The 17,898-nt window shown below is 36.6% G+C and overlaps 1 protein-coding gene across 5 annotated transcripts in view; it reads left to right on the top strand.

Moving 5' to 3' along the window:
- Window positions 1–17,898, top strand: part of ccser1 (coiled-coil serine-rich protein 1) — a 204,336-nt gene that overhangs the window by 52,079 nt on the left and 134,359 nt on the right. For all 5 annotated transcript variants that reach the window (XM_038305276.1, XM_038305285.1, XM_038305293.1 and 2 more), the window contains exon 7: window positions 10,258–10,432. In XM_038305276.1, the coding sequence (XP_038161204.1) occupies window positions 10,258–10,432 (175 nt within the window). The remainder of the gene's footprint in view (window positions 1–10,257; window positions 10,433–17,898) is intronic.

Raw genomic sequence — 17,898 nt, 5'->3', positions numbered from 1 at the left:
GTTAAGATAGTCCTTTTGTGTTTTTACAGATTACGTTTTTAAAATTTGCTCTCAAAAACAATTTTTTTAGTGGAGTGAAACAATTTTTTAATTGAATTCGCCCATGGTTGTGAATAAAAAGTATTTTCAGTGTTGTACTCTTACATGCCAGTTGAAAACCTCAACTTGCAAATGAAAGCAACTTCAAAAAGTTATGATATGTAAAAAAGTCTTGTTTGGAATCATATGTCAACAAACAAATAAATATCTTTTTGCATTACTTAATTACACATTTATTATTCACTCAGAAAATAAAACTATTTCAGATTTGACTGTGCCCCCCACTGTTTATCCTGACAGCTTCTATTTAGATGGATTTTGGTGATGGGAAGCAATATTTTACATCCATCATGCTCCTAATGTCTTAGATTGCACTTGACAGATCAGGTTTGCAAGCTGATGCCATGCCAAGAACAATTTTCCTTCGTTTCAACATAAGTTCTAATCTTTTTGAGATCCAGGCGGTTTACCGGTCACGTCAGTAAGTTGTCACCTGCTTCCAAAGGAAACATTTTGATGGACTTTTGGTCTGTGATGACGTTATCCTGGAAAAAACGGTGATGTCATTATAACAAAGCCTTCATTTGTGTTTCATCTTCCTATTTTTTCAGAATTGACTTTCCCATTATGACATTGTTGCATTGTGTCTGACTTTTCCATATATTGATCCAGTTTCTCAGGAAGTTAATAATATTATATCATCATAATTGGCTCTTGCATTTCCCCTTTTTTGTTTTTTCTTATATATATATATATATATATATATATATATATATATATATATATATATATATATATATATATATATATATATATATATATATATATATATATATATATATATATATATATATATATATATATTTTTTTTTTTTTTTTTTTTTTTTTTTTTATTCTACATTTCCAAAACCCAATTATAGTTTTCAAAGCCAAAATGCTGAGCTCTCATATAAAGTCCAATAAAATAGCTGTATGTGTTATTGATTCCCCCCCCCAATAAAAATAAAACAGGTGAATGAACATACTCTAAGAATGATGATCCCTTGTTTTATGGTTTTAGGTTTATGTAGTTTTTTATTAGAATTTGAGCAGCTGATTGTTAAAAAAGATCTTGGGATTGTAGGGACTCAAACCAAGAGAAAGATGGAAAAATAAAAATTTCTCAGCGTGATAGAGGTACAACTTTGATTTAGAATAGCTAAATGTAACAATAAAGCATGGGCATTTTATATATGTGCTGCTTGAATGGGGAGTCTGTAACAATAAATACGCACATAGAAGCAGAATGTCATTTAAATCATAACTTTGCCCTCCTAAGTGGGAAACCCTTTGTTCACTAGAGCTGTTATTCTATGAAGGTGGGGAAAACAATGCCATGAGAAACTAAACAAATCAGAATTATGACTCATCTTAAGCAATATCTTTGGTCCCTGACAGGAAATAAGGCAGCCTGGCATTGACAAGAGGAGTGGAGATGAAAAGCTGAAGTGCGTATGCTTTCATTTAGCTTTCAACACTGACGGCATTGTTGAACCATCTGCTAGCTTTGATACGTACAAGCTCAAATTAAAAGCTCATTGTCATGCATTTAATATTGCATAACATGAAAATTTGACTAAATAATATGTGATGCAAGTGATTACTGTATTTTTTTCAAATGTTAGCTTTAATGGCTGTAGGGTCATCTGGAGCATAATGATGCAGCACTTTATTTAGATAAACAAAGTCTCAACGTAATTATAGCATCATTGAAATTCTGGTCCTTTATCACCAGAGCTTGAGAATAAACAGTGGAAAATTATCATGTCCTTAAGTAATGAAGAAGATCAACATAAAGGCATCCTGAAAATGATTATCTCCTTTGGGAGCACAATTTACTGATTGAGTTTAATAAAAACAAAAAAATGCAGCTTCTTGTTTTTTTCCTTTTTTTTCAGAGGCATCTGTCCCTTGTGGCATTCTGGCTTTTTTGTGTGCAGTTCTCATAAAGAATGGACACTATATTTTCAAAACATAAAAGAGGAGAGAATCCCTTACTGCTTACATAACAATATAAACTCAAGAGAGTTACATGTGTCAGAATGTATGAGGCAGAAAATATGGTTAGCAGACAAACACACAGCCAGTTTTTTGAGCTCTGGGCGATAATGCGTCTCTTTTCGGGAATACTGCTTAGAAAAAAATATATAAAAATGTCTTGACAGCATTTTCTGAAACAGGAATATGTAATGTGACACATGGGATGTCAGTCAGATGGTTCTCTGCAAGCAACAACAAGTTGTAATATTAACTTGCTTTAGTTAACACTCTGGCGTTCTTCATATAGATGCCAAGTTTTATGCAAAAAAATGTATTGTATCACAGGCATGCTTAGTTGCTAATGGATTGATTACTGCTCAGGCAATCAGTTCAATTCAACAATACTTTATGAATTTTAAAGGGAAATAAAATGTTGATGTCAAATATTCATCCAAAACACCATTGATAATGGTCACGGCTGAGTGGGATAGATTTCTGGCTGCAGTTCTCATTTACCTCAGCTGGTATCATATAAAAAGAGAATTTTACAGATTTAGGTTTGAGGTTCTTTGTTACCAATAAAAAATTCAAAACCATGTCAATGATGAACTCCTATAGGTAATAAGATCAGTCAAACCTATAAAGGACTATTCCACATTAACAGTAAGCATCTGAATATTGTTGATTAACCTATTGAGCTTAAAAATATTAATGAAACCATACTTTCATAGTTTTTCCACCATCGTTTTTATATTTCTCCTGTCCACTCTGTATTCACAGAGTCACTTCCTGCAGAGCAGTCCAGAAATTAGGAACGCGCAATTTAGCTGTCCAATAATCTGTTTAAAGGTATGTTCGGCAACCTTGTCCAACGAGTGAGCTAGATGGACAAGCTGAAACTCCCTGAAGATGATAAGCTTTGCCAGATGAATGTAAAAACAGAGGAAGGACCTTATGTTCAAGAGAGGCATTGATTCAGAGTGCGGAAAGCAAAGAGGACATTAGGGTTAATCAGAAATTTAACCCTGCCATATAACATTAGTTTAAAATTTTCCTTCTCTCTGTGTCTGGAGAGTTCAATTCACCATTAGATTCACTGCCTGGAGCTCCGCTTGTGCTCACTCTTTAGTCACAGATGCACTTTATGTGGGAGATGAGTTTAATGGCGGCATTAAACATCCGTAGCCTCAGGTGCTGAATGCAGATGACTGCGCCGTTTCTGTCAGGTGGAAAGAAGGAGTGACAAATGAGGGTGATCATTCTCTTATAGCCATGCTATATGGTTGTACTTCTCTTACGCAGGCATAGATGTCTGCATTTCACACATGAGCACAGCCATACACACAAATTGGATCGCCCCTATAAACGTGTTCGTCGTTGTCGGTAAAATGTTTAATGATGAAAAACCGAGTGCTTTTCTAAATGTGCCTCAGTGTTTAAGTGTCCCTTACAATTATCATCCGTGAGACAGTGTCCTTTTTTTATTGATGACTGAGGAAGTTGCAGCCCAGTGCTTCTCACTGCTGCTAAAGATAATGCACTTGAATCCCACATGGTTATTTGACATGCAGTCATTATTCATCAGCAGAGCATTGTGTAAACCTACCTGGGAATATGCATGTAGGAATGTCCTGTGTTTCTAACTGTGCATATATAGTTTATTGCCTGTGCGTATGTGTGTGTAGGTGTCAGCACCGGGAGCCAACTACCTAGTAATAAAACACTGGTAAAATATTGAAAGTCATAAAAAGGAGGATAATTGGCTTTTTCAGTTTGGTGAAATGGATCACTTCTAACACAGCAGTTGAGAAATGGCTGCTGAGAGGAGTCAGACAGATGGAGAGCAAAGTGGAAAGTAGAGAACGGGTAGAAAAAGCTTATATATGTATTTAAGAGTACAAAAAAAGATAATATGAAGGGAAGACTGCGGAAAATACATGTGCTCAAAACGGATAAATGATTGAAGGGAGTGGTTAACTGTAAAAAAGGAACTCAAACAGTTTTATTTAAGGTTATTTTCTATTTTTAATATTACAATTTGGGAAAAAAATCTTCATCTGCAATAGGACGTGCACAGGTAGTACCAGGTTCTACCACTAGCTGGTGTAATAGAACATATCTATCAATTCAAATTAGGACTTTGTCTACTTGTATAATCTCTTAATTGCCTACCCTCACTGTGTCCTATTCCTGGCAATCACATGCCTTGCAGATATTCGTGTGTGTGTGGGTGTGTGTTCGTAATGGAGAGAGAGTCATAGAAAAAGTGAAACAGAGTGAAAGTGTCTGGCTACCAGCTCATGACAGTGAAAAGACAGATGACCCTGAGTGGAGGAACGGCCTCCCTGCCTGTATAGCATCTATCATCACAGAACAGACTTGTCTTCCACTGTTTGCTGCACTCCCCTTTGTGTGAGTGTGTGCGTGGCTGTATGTGTGGGGTAATTACCTGCTGATGAAACTCATGCTTAGCTGGAAAATAACGTGTCTGCCCTGTAACTGTAGACAAAAAAAAATATTCATGCAAGGATGCACATGCATCCACAGATAGACAGTGTTCTCTTTTTTCTCAGAAACTAACATTTATTCACTTAAATCTTCTGGAGGAAATTGTACCTAGAACTGAGTCTTTGAGATTCCCGTGATGTGCAATTTTTCTCCCCAAAAAGAAGATGTGTCCTTATAGTAAAAGTTTGCTTTTTTCCCAAACACAGCAGCAATTATTTAAAGAACTCCTTTAATGCTCAAGCAGCATGGGTGTCATTACCAAAGTTACTGCATACGGATTAACTATTGGTTTGAAGGTTTTACTGCTTTTAAATAAAACCAGTGCAGAGATCAAGGTATGTCCATCAATCAGTCTCTTCATCCATTCTCTCCTCTTGCTATTCTCTTTTTTCTTACAGTTTTTGGTTTTTAGACCATGTAAAGCCTGACAATATATTATAATGAATTCACGAGATGAGGGTAAAAATAACCAAGAACTCAAAAAATTATATATATCTGTAAAGGTATGCAGTTTTGGCATTAAGATGTTTCTAGGAACCATCAAAACATTCATATGCCATAAGACATCATTCTTCATAGAAGGTTGATTATGCATGACAGATCCATAAGGTCGGCGTGGCATTCAGTGTCATTTTTTGTGTACATGCTCCTCTGTATAGAGTGTGGACATTCTGTCCGCACCGTGCACAAAGGAAAACTTTTATCTACGCGGACAGGTCTGTGCAGAAAAGCATTGTGGGTGAGTGAGCGTGCATCAGGGTTCTCAAATGCATGCATCTAGACACATGTTAGAATTTAGCTCAGCTATCATCAGATTGTGGAAAAACTGTCGCCCTTGATCGACAGGAAGAGGCTTTGAAAAATGAATGCGAAGGTAGCCGGTCATGTACATAGTGTTTGTAACTATGTACAGTGTTTTTCACAAGTCAGCACAATGCTTGACTATTTGACATATTTTAATGTTATAACCACATACCCCAATCCTGGCCCGTTGTGTACTCATGTCTCCTTTAACTTTACACGCTAAAGAAAAACCAACATAAACCAATTCTCAGCACAAGTCCTTTGCAACGCATTATTAATGTCTAAACAGACTGTGCTGAAACCGTTTTTAATGAACTCTAAAATAGTGCAATATGCTTTACATGCAAATAATATTATGCAACATATATAACTCTTATGTAAGCTCCAAAATACAATATCTTTTTTATATACTAGTTTGCTCTGTGCAATTTTAGTCAGGCAGCTCATGAGTCTTAAATATATCTTTCAGCCAGAGAAGAGAACTGTTCTAGAGTTAAATTCACTGACATTTAAACCATTTTAGCTTTGCTCATTGCAAAGCTACTAGAGTCTTGAAATAAAGGAGATTTAGATAAGCAATTTAATCTTGGAACAGCAGTAAACATGCTTGTGAATGTCCTAAAATAGTGTTTTAAAATGGACCGATTTTTGGGGCATAATTAAACAAAGGGGATATTTTGGTGCTGCGGTCTGATTTAAGCTTTATATTGTGCTGCTATGAAATATACTTTTCTTTGTGGTTCTTTATAGTAATAAAAACAAAATGAAAATAAAACAGAATTAGATTAATTTGGTCATAGGCTGCGTGACAAAACATCCTTTCATTAGTGGGTTTTTTTTTTCAGTCTTTCCTATTGCAGTTTAACTAATTTCAACCATCAGCAACATGGCTTGATTGTCAGAAATGTCACAGGTAAAGTGCCGTGAAACAGCTAAGTCATTTATTATGGAAAATTTAGAGTGCTATACACAGAAAAATAACTTCAACTTCCACCTTTGTACAAATCAGACAAAGGGTAAATTTGTCACCCTTTCAGACACTTTAAAACAAAATACAAAACCTTTTCACAGAAGGGGCAGAGAAACTTTATTTTTGTGCTGCAGAGCTATTTGACACAGTGCTCAGAAAGAAGAAAAAAATGACTGATCTTTTGTCATTTATTCTCCCTCAACTCATCCCTCTTGAATAGCATGTGGGGCAAAAGAGAAAACACTCCGATATTTCACCTTATCCAGGGATGTCAAACTGAATCAAAACACTACAAACATTACTGTTTTAGAGTGGGGACATAAACACCCACAGCCTCTTGACAGACACTGTTCACCTGTCCTCAAAAGGATGTCTGTTTCCTCGACATTTGTCTGAGAAGCTCAGCAGAATCCCCAGAGGGCTACCTCAGGCTTTGATACTGCATCAGCTCTGTGCAGTGGTTGTCACAACTAAAATGGGTGGCAGATGGGCTGAGGGAAAACTAAAGAGTAGGAAGACAAGGCCTGAGGAGAAGTGGAGGAGGGGCGAGCTTGGGTAGCGGGAAGAAAAAGATGTGGTAACTCGCTGAACTGGTAAAGACCAAAATAAAAAGAACCAATTCAGTTAGACCTTTGCAGGATGTACACTTTTGCATCTCTCCAGGTGATTTATGTTTCTTTTTTGTTTTATTGTCTTATTTTGGTCCCAAAAAATGGCTTTTCAATGGAATTTATTGTCTGACTTAACACCCCCTGCTGCTGTTTGCTTGGTCATTTCTTGGGAGAATGAGACAGAAGGCCTCTCATCTCCTCTCACCCTCCTCTAAATGGCCATCAGTCAAAGCGAACATGCTCGCCTGATGATAAAGAGCTCCACGTGCTACTACGACTGCCTCTCTTTACTGCAATCACTCCCTCTCCACCCTCTCTTGTTATGCAGAATATGAACTCAGAGGGTGTCTGTGTGCTTTTTTAGACAGGAGGGTGGTATTTCACAGCTCACCTTTTCAAAATGTCATAAAAAAGTGGAGGTTTATATGCTGATGTCAAAGTCTCAATTTAGTAGGGAGTTTTTCATGCATGCATTAAGGTTGCATAAAAATAAAATTATTTTCTAGGTTCTTTATATCATGAATCACATGTTGTGAAATTAGTGCTTTTGTTTTGGAAAACTATTTTTTGGAGCACAGAAATTCAGAGGCAGAATTCTTTTGCTGTATCTTTAATTTAATGTTTAGAAAATAGAAAGAATTGTTTATTCTTATTAATGCTGTAGTTGTCTCTACCACACTCGATAGTATCTGCCTTTTGTTTAAATGGCATAAAAAGAAGATTCTGTAGGGGAATGACTCTCACATCGACTTACTGCGTATTTGCTAATGCAAGATATTCAATCTTTTCTCCATATAAACCAAACTGCCTGTTGTTTATTTTTTTTTGACCCGTTGAAAAGTTCCACCTCATTAGTGCTGCAGCTTTCCGATGCCATGCGTAAGTCAAAGGTTTCCAGGGGCCACAACATCGACACATTTGCTACTCTTATACCCTAGTTAATACGGTAAACAAATTTCATGAAATGCTCTCCTCTTGCTTCCATCATATCAAAATGATAGATATTTGAAACCTACTGTTTATCTGACATCAACTGGGCACCAATCAACCATTAAAATTTGAATTCCAGATAAGTGAAAAAGCAACACAAGATGTCCTAAGAGAAGCAATGTTCCCTGCTTTTAATAAAACTGACCTAGTGAATCACATGCCTTTTACACCAAACACACTTTCAAAGCTATTTCAAAGATGTGACAGGACTTCATATTCTACTAAATCCTAATTTCAGATTTTTAGACCCACACAGGTTTTTGCAAAATGTAACTTGTATTTCAAAATAGGAAATAGTCTGACGGCAGACATTTTAAAAGTAGATGTTATTCATGATTAGATGGCTAAAAGAAGTCTGACGACCTAATAAAGAAAGCAGGCTCTGTGCTGGGAACTCATTTGGAGCCTCTAGAGATGAATTCACAAAGAGGATTTTTTCATAAAATGAAGAACATGATGTACAATCTTGAGCATCCTCTACATAAGACTGATGAACAACTACATGGTGTCGTCATTCAAGGACTTCTCCAGATCCATTGTAACAGACTGCCACAGTAGAACTTTCCTGCCTACATAACTAATGCCTACATCTAATACAACTGGTTTGAGAAAACCCTGAGTAACAGAGCATCAGTTCATCTCCCAGTTCTGGAAGGAGTTTTGTCTCTGCTCAGTCAGCCTGTTGTGTGGTTTCCATCCTCAAACAGATGAACAAACAGACTAGGTGAACCAGGAAGTAGAGACTGCTTTTTTTCTAAGTAGCAACTAGCGACGAATCTTGGGATTTTTAATTATTTTTTCTATTACTGTTGTTGGAGACTTTGGGGACAACACATGGTGGCACAGATCTGAGTTTACGATTTTCAGCCAGCAGAGAGTTAGCAAGCCCCTCCCTCCCCCAAAGCAGTAAAGGTAGATGCAGCAGCTGGTGATTTCCTCTGAATTAAAAGCGGGATGGAGATTTACATTTAGCATAGGTTATTTTCTTGAAACTTTTTGTCCAAAGATCAATCGCTATCAATCTGCCCTGTATTATATGCAATGTGTCGGCTTCTCTCGTCAGACCCTTTTAAACATATCTAGAAACTATGGCTCTAAAAGGATGATTAAAGTCTGAGATAAATATTTTCAGCACAGTGAATCTGTATTTGAAGTTAAGCATATGGAGTATAATAATCAGCTAGTTTGAACAAATTAGGACTGATTCTTAAGTTTGAATCAAAAGATGTTACACAGAGTATCAACTTGATTTTCTTTTTACATTTTCCCCCAAGCACATATTTAGCCAGTATGCCACATTAAATGTAGAAAAGTTTCTAATGATTTGTTATGGTCTTTTTGCAAATCACATAAATTGCTTTTTAACAAGTTTGTGCAGACAATAAAGAGCCATGGAATAGAGATAAATGAGCCAAAACTACACAACAAACTTCAGTAGGATTAGCAAAAATAAGTATGAAAAAACTTTACTTAGATTTTCTCTTACCAGTCTTTTCAGGCTTTTATCTCTAAACCCCTGAACCAATCATGTGCAGATACAAATACAACATTTATATGTTAAATAAACAGTAGAATCATCCTGATCCTGATCTTCTTTAAACATATTTTAAAAGTTTTATACATAGATTGCCGGGTAAATGTTTCCATAGAAGTAATAAAACAAACAATGTATGCTGCAGTATACATATGTTTTAGTACAACATAAACCAAGAAATGCGTCTATAAATGTGTTGTAATGATTCTGGGGTTTTATGGTTATAAGATTTTACCGTCCTTATGTCCATCCTTTTTGTATCCGCTGATTTGTTAGAAATGTCGGCAAGCTGATGTCTCTGTGAGAGAGGTGGGATTATCACCTCAAAGGTTGCCGGCCCCTCATAGGGCAATACAGACACAGTGTGAACAAGCAACCCCACACACACTATTAGATAGCTTTTAAAGTGATGAATTAACGCAACAGTCATGTTTTTGGACTACGAGTGAAAGCCAGAATACTTGGTAAGAAACCACATTTTCACGGACACAACATGCAACGAAAAGGACAGCTCCTAAAACACTCACACTTGTCACAAAGCCGGACAGTGTCTTTTTTTTTTGCTGGTGACGCACAATAAGGGGTTTGTGGGATTACTTGAACCCCACAAAACAGCTGGTTTAGCCACATTATTGTAGAATGTATCGCCGCCACTATCGGTGCAGACCAAATGGCAACTAGGACAGCAGCAGGGAGAGCTGAGGCTTGGTCCATGATCCTGTTTTCATGCTGGTTCGTGCTGTTACTTCTTTTATTTTTATTTCTCCTTCCCTCTTCTCTAGGGAACTCAGCCGACCAACCAGCCTGCTGCCCGCTGAATGCAGCGTTGGGTCCGGTTTAGGGAGGGAAGAAGAACCTCTACCTCCCGGGCCAGAGAGCCTTCCGCTCCGACTGATGCAGCAGGAATGCACAGCAGTCAAAACCCTGCTTTTAAGACTGAGACGGACATTGCAGGAGGTGGGTGATAAAATCTTGAACAGTAACAAGCACGTGGCCACCTATTGATATGCATTTATGTGCAGAACCTTTAATATCAGAGTAAAAACTGCTAAACAATTTAACTGATAGCTGACAGTGAGACACTGGGGTGGAGGGATTTTACTTTAATTTCAGCAAGTGTTTGTTAAGAATGGAGAGTATGTTTATGGGCATACCAATCTATCTCAATATGAGTAAAGTCGAGAATTTAGATAAGACACTAATTAACTTTGTCTGAGTCATTCAGATGTGTTCCTTAGACCATATTTACCCCATATAGACTGATACATGTTTGTTTTTGTTTAAGATCAAAGCCTCTTCTGATGCTTTGTTAGGTTTGTCTGCTTGACCCATGTCACAAATGACAGGATATTGTAAAGTGATTGCTTGATTCTTCATGTTAGGCAGTAATCGGACCTCCGTGTAGCTGATGAAATTTTAAACCCCCTAAAAATTTGATTGATTCTGGTAAATTAGTTATTCATGATGAGGAGAATTTACCTTTTGGGGAAGGTTGCTTTGAATAGCATGTTTCTTTTAAGATATTAAACTAAAACAAAAAACTTTGTTTTCTTATTGTCTTTTGGCAAAAGAAGTTTGATAATTTGAAAGATTAAGAGTGTCAAATAAAATTCAAAATCTGTAGAAATAGTTCTAAAAGCTTTGCGTCGTTTTTTTTTTTACTGTTGGAAGCTTTTCCAAGTAATGATAAGCTGTTTCATCTGGGAAATAATGGTGCTCCCTTCATAATTTCTTATTCTTTGTTAGATCAGCTTTATTAAATCTTGTAAAATTGGTTTCCCTTTCTCCTTTAAATGATCTCTCTTGTCTTGTTCTCTTTTTGATCCCCTGAGATTATACGTTTTAAGCAGGAACCGTGGATCTGTTTAAGTCTCTTTCATGGTATGTCATGCACAAATCCTTCTTTCGCAGAGTATAACTCAGCTTTTTTTAAGGTCTTAGTCTATGCAAAGCTCTGGCATAACCTTAGGCTATGAGACCATGAATGTATGAAATTCTGTAGAAGTACCTTCACATTTTTATAGATTTGATTAGTGTAAATGGTCACTTAAAGCATTGGCAAGCAGGAGTAGTGTAGCTTAACGAGGTATAACTATGCAGACCATAGGGTCGTATTAACTGTCCATTAATGCAGTCTCTTTAGTTTGTCATTTGTTCAACTCTAGTGTTTTAAATAAATGTAGTAGGTGCTGTGTTTGTGTATGTGTATTTGCAGCTTAATGATAACTTATTTATTCATATTTTATTAGGGATGTGAGGACTGGTTGTCATTTTATACATGGCAATGGATGATTCTCAGTAAGTATTAAAAAAATGGATGGGAGCGTTCTAATAGGAGTCAGGGTCCTATTGTTTATACTCTACAGGTATGTGCTTCCACAACCAAACCATCCAAGCTCAATGATGTTGCAGTTTGCATAACCTTCACCAGAGCTTCGTCAGACCCTTTCATTACTGTCACAGAAGCTCACACTAAACAGCTCTCACCTGTGCAAAGAATAAGGCTTCAGAACCCTCCCTGCTTACTCATGGGTTCTCTTACAAATCCCATGCAAGCTTCATGGTGAATACATCGCTTACTGGCCTCCAGGCCACTATCATGTAGTCTTTTTCTAATGGTTTGGTCACAGACATTTACGCTAGTGGCCCTGCAGATAGGTTAAGGACCTCTGACAGCCCTGTCCAGTTCTACTAGAGTAACTGCCTGTCTACTGGAATCTCCTCCACGCTTTTCTAACCTTGATGGTGTATGGCAGAGATGGGAAGTAAAGAAGTACAAATACTTCGTTACTGTACTCAAGTAGATTTTCCTGATATTTTTACTTTACTTTACTACTTATTTTTATGACGACTTTTTACTTCTACTCCTTACATTTTTACACAAATATCTGTACTTTCTACTCCTTACATTTTAAAAAATTGGCTCGTTACTTTAGTTTTGAATAATTTCAATGGAGTTACCGTTATTATTTTTCACGTCATCAATACCAAATTCAATCTAATTGGATGGGAATCTACGTTGCATTTGACGCACCACTACAAGATGAATCGACAGATTCGGCGGTATTCATTGGCGGCAAATCATTGCAGCTTGGTGGCGGTGGCGTTAGCATAGTAGCATGGACGACGAGATGATTGAAAATGAACACAACGGAGATCTAGTCCTATTGGCAGACATCCATTTAAAATGTAGGCAACGGCTTAAAAAAAGTGGTTTCTACTTTTACTTTTATACTTTAAGTAAATTTACAAGCCTGTACTTTGTTACTTTTACTTGAGTAAAGAAGTTTAATCAGTACTTCCACTTTTACCAGAGTATTTTTTAACACAAGTACCTGTACTTTTACTCAAGTACGGAAAGTGAGTACTTTTGCCATCTCTGGTGTATGGCATGATTGATGTGCCATCCTGGCAGAGGTGGACTGATTGTGTAGCCTCTGTAGGGTTCAGGCCTCATGTTTCTACAAGCGACACTGACCCTGGTCAATCTAAAACTACAAAAAAAAGTAGTCAAAACAAAATGTGGTGGGGGAAAAATAGTCTCTGGCCTCCACCTTTAAAACCATTTGTTTTTTAGGTTTGTCTAATTTTTGCCCCTTTATACCATTCATGAATACCAAAAAAGCTGATGTCGATTGACAACCCCTTAACGTTTGCACGTAGAAGGGGGTCGACCTATCTCTACAGCCAAATCAATAAACCGGAAGTTTAAGTTACCTGACGTTTTACTCCCCTTATAAAGTTTCCCTTTCATATTTTTGAACAGTGTATGTATGTAGAGAACATACATGCATGTCTTTTATCCTGGCTATTTTGGAGAATAAAACAAGCCGTTTGTACAGCACACGTAGTGTGTCACACACACTTCTCCATACCTGCTCTGACAGCCCATGATTTAAAGTAATAAGCTATGATCTCCTCATAGTCTCCTGAATGAAGATGTAATTATGTGACTCCCATAAATAATGCTAGCTTGCTTTTAAGTATTCTGTTCTGATCACACTCTGTTGTATTTCATCGGACTCTACTGACCCAAATGGAGATCGTACCTGGAATAAAATGTGGGGGTAATTTTGACTTTCTGAAAAATAAATAAAATAAAATTTAAAGGTAGACTTAATAAAGTCTTTTTTTCTACATATTTATCATGATAAAGTCATCAAATACTTGGTTATAAAGAGAAATGGTGCATCTTTCCCAAAAAGCATGCTATAATAAGTGAGCATGGTATCGTAAGTAAGTCTTGATGAATCCGTTTGTAAATGGGGCAGGTGAGCTATAGCAAAAAGGTGACACCTTGGTGCAACAGGGTTCCATGTAATCAAGGAGCAACTTAATCCAAAGTGAGATCCTTTAGAAGAATAGAAAAACAAACTTCAATACCTATATAATCTTCAACAGATCAAAGCGAGTAGCTAACTTTAGCCCACTGAGGCCTATGTACAGCTTTTTCCTGATCTGTTTGCTGTTCATATTTTTTATGTTTTTTCATTTTCTTTTTTTTCCTCAAAGGGCCACTAAGATAGAAGCAAGAGGAAAAAAATGAATTAATTTATATGGTGACATAAACTAAAGGAATGGTGAAGTTGCAGGAGAGAGAAGGGCTGCATGGCAACAGAACATGAATATAAAAGAGACACTTTGCCCTCTTTGGTATTTTGTTGCATTATTAACTTGCAAATTATGTTACCATCACTCTCTTTGAGTTTTAATGCCTGTGTGTTTTGGTTTGGTATTCTTAATGTATTTCTTTAGTCTATTGAGTGGTTTATTTTGGTTGTTGCTGCTTTCTTCTTTCCCTGCAAACAAAGCGTTAGTTTTCTAATCACCACAGTCACTGCGTCCTTCAATATAAATAAGCTGTGTTTGAAATTTCGGGGTTTTCAACACGGGTTATTCTTTGTTATAATTTAATTGTGCTGGTGTATTTTGTGTTATGTTTAATCCAATGGAAATTTGTCATCTTCAGGAAAATTAGTAATCGAATCTGTACTAGGAATTGTCAATACATCAAACCTATCTTTTTTTTTTTTTTACAGTGAGCCCAACAGATTTTGCTTTCACAAGTGGAGCAGTAGGGCCATGGCCATAGTGTTCCGCTTGATTGATGCATATAAATAGCTTTACTATAATTCATGCAGGGAGTATTACAGATTATATGGACACTGCAATGTAAGTAGAACAGGAAAGAAAAAACAGAAAAAAAGGAGAAAAGATGAAAGAAAGAGGAGATAAAAGGGAGATAACGATAAAACATCTTCAGTCTGCTAAATCACCTGCAAAGAGATATAAAAAGAACAGCGCAACCAACGGATAAAGTATAAGAGATACAATAAAGTAACACCTTGATAATATCGCTGAAGTATAAGTGGTATTATTTAATTTGACATGTATACTGTGGTAGCTGAAGATAAGAATATGGGCTTTCTGTATGGAAGTGAATCTCTAAGTACCTGGAGCCAAGCACCTGTAATTGTTTATGAGAGTACACTTGTGCATGTTAAGTTAATCCAAATGAAAAATGCTCAATAGTAGTTGTGCAGAGCCTAAGACGCGCCCCTCCAGAGCACCGAGGTGAGCATCAAACCTATCTGATGTTTGGTGCTTTATTCCATGTACAATGTCTGAAATGATAATACTGTGACTCTGGAGTTTAAAATCAAAGCTCTATAACAGTCCTTACTTGTCTGCATCTAACTCACTTTCACTTGAAGATTGCTTATCAGGTGAGGTGAGCTAAGGGAGCCTAAATACACCCTTAAAAACGAGTAATAGTCCAACTTAAATGTCCCGGATTTTAAAGAAAACTTAACATGATCAAGGACTGTTGAAAAGGAGACGTTTTTAAACAACAGGTGATGCAGCACAAAGTTCCTCTGGATCACAGATTTCAGGTGGCCTCTATTAAACTGCTCAGCTTTTAAAAGAGTTAATCTGACAAAAGGAGGATGAATTATATAATTGCTGTCTATAAAGGGTCAGTAATTTTCTCATGAGTATTCAGCTCAACTGTGTAAAAGGACTTTTCTTCTCATTTCTGCGCTGCTGTCATTCTAGCAGATTATTTAAACGAAGTTCAAGATCAAATGCTAAAATATTTACTGCTTTATCTAACAACATGGCATGTGTTAATACACTACTGTTCAAATTGTTTCTCCCTTGCGCACTCAGGATATGTTGCTGCTCGCCTAGCATCTGAGCTATCGTGTTGTGTTGCTTTGGTCTCGGCTGTCAGGTTTGATTTGGAACCATCATGACTCATGATGCTATAAATGCTATAATTTAACATCATTTCTGCTCATATTTATCTAGATTATTTCCAAAACCTAAACAATAGATTGCAGACATGTCCCGTCCAAAAGGTTGCTCTTCAATTCACTGATCACTGAGCATTGGACCAATGATGTGTTTCAGGGCTTGGCTTTGGAAACTAAGGTATGGCCAACTTTTTGTTTAGTCAATGCAGGTTTGGTCAGATGAATTTATATATCTTTTAGATAATGAGTTAGGGTGCGTTTTATAGTCAGGTTGGCTGGTTATACATCCTTTAGACTTTCTGCCAAAAGGCTTTGGAACTGAACTGGTTACAAATGGCTTATAATGTTGAATTTTGCAGACAAAGGGCAAAGTTTGTTGCTTTTGTTTTGCTTTGGAAGGAGTCCAATGTTCACAGCTACATTATATAATAGAGTGTTAGTATTCTAATATAATAAAAGCTGTAAAATACTCTAATATGCGTTTAGTATCACAGTAAACTCAAACTACAGCATATTTAGAGCAGGCTCTGCTATCTAGCCCTATGGTGCTTTCTGCATTAGGTGAAAGAGACAGTTATGCTTTGCAGTTGAAGCTGACACAGTTTTTTAATGTTAAGTCTAACATGCTAACATTTGAGGCTAATGACTGAGCCTTTTCAGTTCTGTTTAAAGAGGTCTTAGTGCAATAATTTCTAGAAATGCACCAATAAAGTTGTTTTTTCAATCCAATCTGAGAAACGGGCTGAACGTGTTGGCCCGAAATCTGATACCGATTTGTTTCAACTGTTAAATGGATGAACTGTATATCTTGCAATGTGAGTGAAGGCTTTATCCTTGACGTAAACATTCTTAAACAAGGGTAACAAATTAAACAAATATACATGTAGTTTATATTATTAATTAACAAATAAGCAACAAAAAATAAATAAATAAGTTCCATGTAAAGTGCCCTGGATTGGATCACCAATATCCAATAAAATCACCGATATCAGATAAAATCACAGATATCTGATTAAATCACAGATGTCCCAGAAAATCACACATATCCCATAAAATCACAGCTATCCGATATAAATCACAGCTGTCCAATAAAATCATAAATGTCCAATAAAATTATAGATATCCGATGAAATCACAGCTATCTGATGAAATCACAGCTATCCGATAAAAATCACAGATATCCAATGAAATTACAGATATCCGATAAGATCACAGGTATCCGATAAAATCAATGAGATCTGATCTAATCACAGATATCCGATAAAATCACAGATATCGTTCCATCGGATCGGTGCATTGCTAATAAATTCTCTACTGTGCACTGATCTAAAAACATGTAAAAAAAATAAATGGTAAACTTTAATAATACTAAACCTTAAGAATAATTTACAGAATGTTATTAATATGTTATGTATGACCCTTTTTTAAAAAAAATTAAAGGTTTGGATTTATAAGGAGGTGTACCCTATGCATATATAAGGAGCTATGGTAGAATATAAAAGAGTAATCACGTAGCACAGATTTATGGCACAGAAGGTAAGACCATGTTAAGAAAACAGATGTTAACTGCAGTATTATTTAAGCTGAAAAGAAAATTATGCATTCTGCCAAGTTTAGTAAGGCATGTTTTGGAGTGTATCAGTCTGGCATTCATAACTGCAAATACTCTGTGTATATTTATAAAGTAACGGTGCACTCAAAGCAGTGTGCAGAGTGAACGGACATCTGGTTACATTCTTCCCCTGCTCCATCCGATGTTTCCAAACTAAAGGGTCCAAATGAGAGGTTTTAGAGCTAGCACTGTGACATGAAAAATCTCCAAAGAAATAAGTTATGCAACAAGAATCAATCACTTTTATTGATAGTACAGAACCATCAAGTTCTTGCCAAGCGCTGCCCATGTATTAGAATACATAAAGTACAGAAAAAATATTTATTATGTCTAAAGGTAGATGGACGCAAGCCTGATATCACAGCACCTCTTAGTAGCTCCAGTGTTTACCTTTGGCCTACTATGCTCTGTTTGCTCTATATTATTTCTCTTTCAGCAGTTTATCCCCTTGGCTGCACGGAGAGAACATTTCTAAGCTGCCACTGTCTCACGTGTGTGTAAAAGCAGCCTCAAACAATGATCCCCATTTGTCAACTTCAGCCTTGGTCTCTAAC

The sequence above is a fragment of the Cyprinodon tularosa genome, unplaced genomic scaffold (genome assembly GCF_016077235.1).
Source record: "Cyprinodon tularosa strain WSP-4 unplaced genomic scaffold, ASM1607723v1 ctg115, whole genome shotgun sequence".
Classification (NCBI taxonomy): Eukaryota; Metazoa; Chordata; class Actinopteri; order Cyprinodontiformes; family Cyprinodontidae; genus Cyprinodon; species Cyprinodon tularosa.
This window is presented reverse-complemented; position numbering and strand designations above follow the sequence as displayed.